This window comes from Dendroctonus ponderosae, unplaced genomic scaffold (assembly GCF_020466585.1).
Source record: "Dendroctonus ponderosae isolate FM_Combo_2020 unplaced genomic scaffold, Dpon_F_20191213v2 Dpon_F_20191213_1, whole genome shotgun sequence".
Lineage (NCBI taxonomy): Eukaryota > Metazoa > Arthropoda > Insecta > Coleoptera > Curculionidae > Dendroctonus > Dendroctonus ponderosae.
In genome coordinates, this window is record NW_026017110.1 from 4225567 (window position 1) to 4230556 (window position 4990).

Here is a 4990-nt window from a genome sequence, read left to right on the forward strand (position 1 = left end):
TTATGCAGCATGCACACCAAAAACCGATCCTCTTCCTCCATGTAGTTCTTTCCCTTGTTGTTTCCATAAGCCAGACGCAACTGGTGGAATGGGGCTCTGTAGCGAGCCATTTTTGCGTCCAGTGCTCTCTTGATGCTAGCGCGACGCTGGATTTTCGATTCGCCCCTTTCAATTTGAGCCATTATTCTGTCTATGTCTTGCAATTCGTGGCAACGTTCCCAGAATACGGCGGAATATTCCATGACTTCTTCGGGTGTTTTACCTTCGACATCTTTTGCGATGTTTTCAATATCGTCGCGGCCGTATTTTTCATTAGCTTTGATAAACTGATTGAAATCGCGTTTGCTCCAGTTGGTAAAACCCTGCGTCAATAAGCTATCCTTTTCCTGTTGTTCTTCCTCGGTTAAGGCTTCGGCATCATCAATTTTTCGCTGTTCTTCGCGTTGCTGTTTTGTGGCGTCTGGTCCTAGTTCAACGTTCTTTGGTACTTTGTAGCCCAATGTTTGTCGGTAGTAGTAAATTTCCTGGTCGAGGAGCTCGAACAAGCGCGGCGGGAAGAACTGGAAGTCTTGAACCATCGGTTGCTTGGGAGGCCGAGGAGCTTTGGGAGCCTTCGGCTCGGACACTCTTAGGGCTTCTCTGAAATAAGCGTCCACTGCATAGTTAGCTTTGCGTTCACGCTTTGGAGGCTCAATCCAGTTGCTTATTCCAATACTTTTTTGTTTCTCCCTATAGTCCTCACCTTCAAACTTATATACTGATTGTGTGGGCGTATCCACAGTAAAGTTTCTCAGCGAAGATTCGCCAAGACTTTCCATTTTTTGTGCCAACTCCTGGGTTTTTACTTCTCCCCGCTCCAGAATGCTGTCAATGTCCTCGTCTGTGATTTCCGAGTCTTTGGACGCAAACACATGATTGGCCCCATGTCGAATCATGTTCAACATTTCGTCCTTATTTAAAGTCTGCGCCTTTGAATCGGCCAGTCGACCTTGCTGGATCACCAACTTATCCAAACGCAGTTTGACTTCTGCGCGTTCCACGATTTTTTCCTCCACAGTGTTTTCTGTGATGAATCGAAACACTTTCACTTGCTTTTTCTGTCCAATTCTATGTGCTCTGTCCATGGCTTGCAGGTCCATTTGAGGGTTCCAGTCGGAATCATAAATAATTACCACATCGGCGGTCGCCAAGTTGATTCCCAAACCTCCAGCTCGTGTCGATAACATGAAGACAAACTTTTTGCTGTCGTCTTCATTAAACTCGTTAATTTGTCGCTGACGGTCTTCATGCGGCGTTTGTCCATCAAGTCTGCAGTAGTTGTACATTCTCCAATGACAGTAGTCTTCAAGAATGTCCAACATTCGAGTCATTTGGGAGAATATCAGCACTCTACTGCCCTGCTCTTGGAGTTTAGGTAAAAGTTTGTCTAAAATTACCATCTTCCCGCAGTTGAACACTAAATGCTCATCGGTGGTGTATGGGGGGCCTGGTTCGGCCCCGTCAAACAGATAGGGATGATTACTGCATTTTCTCAGCTGCATAAGAATGTTCTGTAGTCTCATCTTCTCCACCTTGCCAGCTCCGTTTACGATGTCAATGTCCTTCAGCAGTACTTTCGTGTACCATTCCCGTTGCATTTTGCTCAATCCAACATAGACTTTCAGCTCTTTTTTCGGCTTCAATCGTTTCTCCACTTCGGCTTTCAATCGCCTGAGCAGAAAGGGTTTGAGCACAGCGTGCAGACGCTCAATTAAACTATCGTCGCCCAGACACTGATTGGTGTTAAACCAGGCATCAAAATCGTCAGCTGAGTTAAAAACATCGGGTAGCAGAAAGTTCAATAAAGCCCACAATTCGTGCAGGTTGTTCTGTAGAGGCGTTCCTGTTAACAACAGCCGGTTGGTCGTTTTGAATTCCCTGAGAATTTCCGATAGCTTGGATTTTTCGTTTTTAATTCGATGCGCCTCGTCAATCACCATGTAGCGCCAGTTGAACTTTTTGAATACTGATTTCTCTTTAATGCACATTTCGTAGGAGGTGACGCAAACGTCCCATTCTCCCGGCATCAGGACGTCTCTGATCAGCGCATTCTGAGGAGACATACATTTTTAAAACCCAAAACTTTCAAATAAAAATTAAATGTGGATATTGGGATGTATGAAGTTCGAGGAATAGATCTTCTGATTACACGTAATGTAAAAAATTAGCTCAATTTATGAAATTGATTAGGATATACATTCGATAATGAAGACTCCTACGCCCGGTCAAATCAGCGGTTGAAAATGTTTCTGTTGTTATAAGCTGTGGCCAGTTGGAATTGCTTGCGAACGTTTCGATCACATCTGCACTAAATCTCATCAAACGCGATAAGGTAACAGTCAAAATTGTCTTCAAAAAGTCAAAAAGTGCTTTTAGAAATCAATAATAACTGCGCAACTACTGCAAACCGTTTTTTTGTGAGCCGATCATATAATTTTTTAAATTTGCTTGCATTGTTTCTCATAAAATTTTTGACAAAAGCAACACAAACTCTATACAGAGCAAGCTTTTAAAAGAATGTGAGTTCATCGTTAACAACTTGAGCCGAAACTTTACATTACATTTCTTTAATTTATCGATAAAGTGCGTGCTCATTGTCAGTTCATAATTAACACTTTCCAAATATTAGAAACTCGTAAACAAGAATCATACAAATCGTAACTTACTCTGGCTTCTTGGTCCCCAATAAGACACACAGCCCTTAGAGACGGACACCATTTCTTGAACTCAGTCATCCAATTGGAAAGCGTCGATTTTGGAACAATGACAATGTGAGGCCCTGCCGTGTTCTTGTAGTGCTTCATAAATCCCAGCAAAGAAATGGTCTGCAATGTCTTACCCAGACCCATCTCATCAGCCAAGATACCATTGATTCCTGTAACAGAAAATGAGTTTTAAACCCTTTCACGTGTGACACCGAGCAAAATTACCGTTTTCATACAAGGATATCATCCAGTTCAAGCCTCTGATCTGATAGTCACGCATTTCTCCGCCCTTAATGTATGGGGGCGAAGCCTCAAAGCGGATCATGGCTTTTGTTTTGGCATTGGTTTCAGCCAAAAGTTCCTCATCTTCTTCTTGTTCTGTTTTGCGATGTCTGTGATCCGCCGCAGCCTCCTCTTTAGTTTTCTTGGGCCTGCCAGGGGCTTTGCCCTTGGTGGGAGTCTTACTTTGGTTCATAAAGTGAGAGAAAATTTCGGTTTGCTTAAGCAGGTAGTCGAAACGTCTGCCTCTGTCAGTTTCCAGCTTGGTATCGAAGTCGTCATTTTTGGAATTGGCATCTGACGAGGATTCATTATCATTGGTCTGAAACAATATGCAAATACCGTATTAATGCTTTCTTGCAGGGTTTTTCACCATGAAGACATAGAGTCGCATCAAACTGAAGCAATGTTATGAAAAATCACATGCAACTTACGGCGCTTTCGGCTATTTCGGTTACATCCGGTGTTTCCTCGGCCTGCGACATTTTCGCCTGGTTTTTTATATATTTCCCTCACTAACAAGGATTTATCGTGAAAAAGCGAGCGGAACACGATAACAACAACCACAATACCGCCGGATTTTCTGTCTTAACTTAACCATGTCTTAACAGACGAACGGGAAATTTTTGACATGGTGACATTGACTGTTACCAGCAGTGTTGTCTACATAGAGTAAGTAAAATTTTAAATTATTTTACTTTCTCTATGGTTGTCTATACTCAGACAGTGATGACAAGCAAACATTTTATTAAATTATTTTCAGTATTTCTATGCAATAACTTATTGATTATTGCTTAACTTGTTGAAATAATCTGTCTGTTGTAGCGGTTATAAACGGAAGAAAAAAAATATATAATTAAGATAAGAGTTAATTTTAAGTTAAGAAAATAAATTAGTCCCGCACTTCCCAGTTAAAGTGATTTTTGATTTACAATGCTTATAAAATTAATCTCAATTTTATAAAATCCATCACTGCATTTAAAATAGCGGCAAACCCGAGAGTTCTTCTTCCACTTCCAACACAAAGAGCAAGAAGAATTTGGCAGGTTGTCATACTCAAACCTATTAGTATTTTTGAAAAAGTGTTTTTGTTTTTTCCAAGGTAATCCTTGTTGTTATTTACATGTAAATAAGTAATTTAAGGAAATAATTACATCTAAGCAAAACAAGCAAATATGCTTTTCTAGTTGCGAAGGAGACAATGACAGCCACTTGCCCCCCTTGCCAATTTCCATACGCTGTTTTCAATTTTTTCAAGTTATAAGAAATTCGCGCGTGTTCAAAAGCTTGCAAACTTAATAATCCACTGTCCATATCCAAAATATCTAAAGTACAAAAGAGCTTGTTTTTGGCTACTGAAAATCCCATAACTTGCATTTCATTATCACACACACATTGCATGTCAGATAATAATCCTAATAGATAATTCTTTGGTAATTTTATAGTTATCAGGCTCTCGCGATCAAACTGCATAATATGCTCATCTGATACTAAATTTTAGCATTTTAAACCTCTAATGTCGGCAATAGATTGTGAAAACTGTAAGTTACTGCTTGCCTTGCAAACCTTCGTTTCGAGACTCACATTTACAAAATTCAATAAATTCAGGATTTATTGAAATTTATATGGCAATTTTAGCATTTTATGCCTCTAGTATCCGCATTGGACCGTTAACATGTTACTATACGTATACAATCTGTTTAATCACGTCTTTCTAAGTGTTGTTTTCTGTGGAAATGCGGTTTTCTGCCACTTTTCACTTATTAAAATTCGCTAATTTTACATAAGATTTATGAGGTCAAGAAGGTTACAGGAAAAAAATCTTAATTTTGTTAATTTTAATTATTTATCTTGACCGAACATAAACATGTTTTACATGGTTGAAGAGCATATTTAAAGGAGAATTTAAAAATGCAGAAATTCAATATGGCGCCCATAAGAAAAACAAAAGTTGACTTCGGCCTCAT

At 39.8% G+C, this 4990-nt stretch overlaps 2 protein-coding genes across 2 annotated transcripts in view; one reads left to right on the plus strand and one right to left on the minus strand.

Moving 5' to 3' along the window:
• On the minus strand, positions 1-3670 carry LOC125502414 (chromatin-remodeling complex ATPase chain Iswi-like; the record flags this gene model as incomplete). The annotated part of the gene is given in 4 exon segments (XM_048670312.1): positions 1-2090; positions 2706-2914; positions 2970-3345; positions 3458-3670. Coding segments are annotated over 4 exon segments (2726 nt in total), but the record flags the coding sequence as incomplete, so codon positions are not given.
• The window catches only part of LOC125505792 (homeobox protein unc-42-like), a 39842-nt gene that overhangs the window by 14831 nt on the left and 20021 nt on the right, over positions 1-4990 (plus strand). The gene's annotated exons all lie outside the window — the stretch shown is intronic.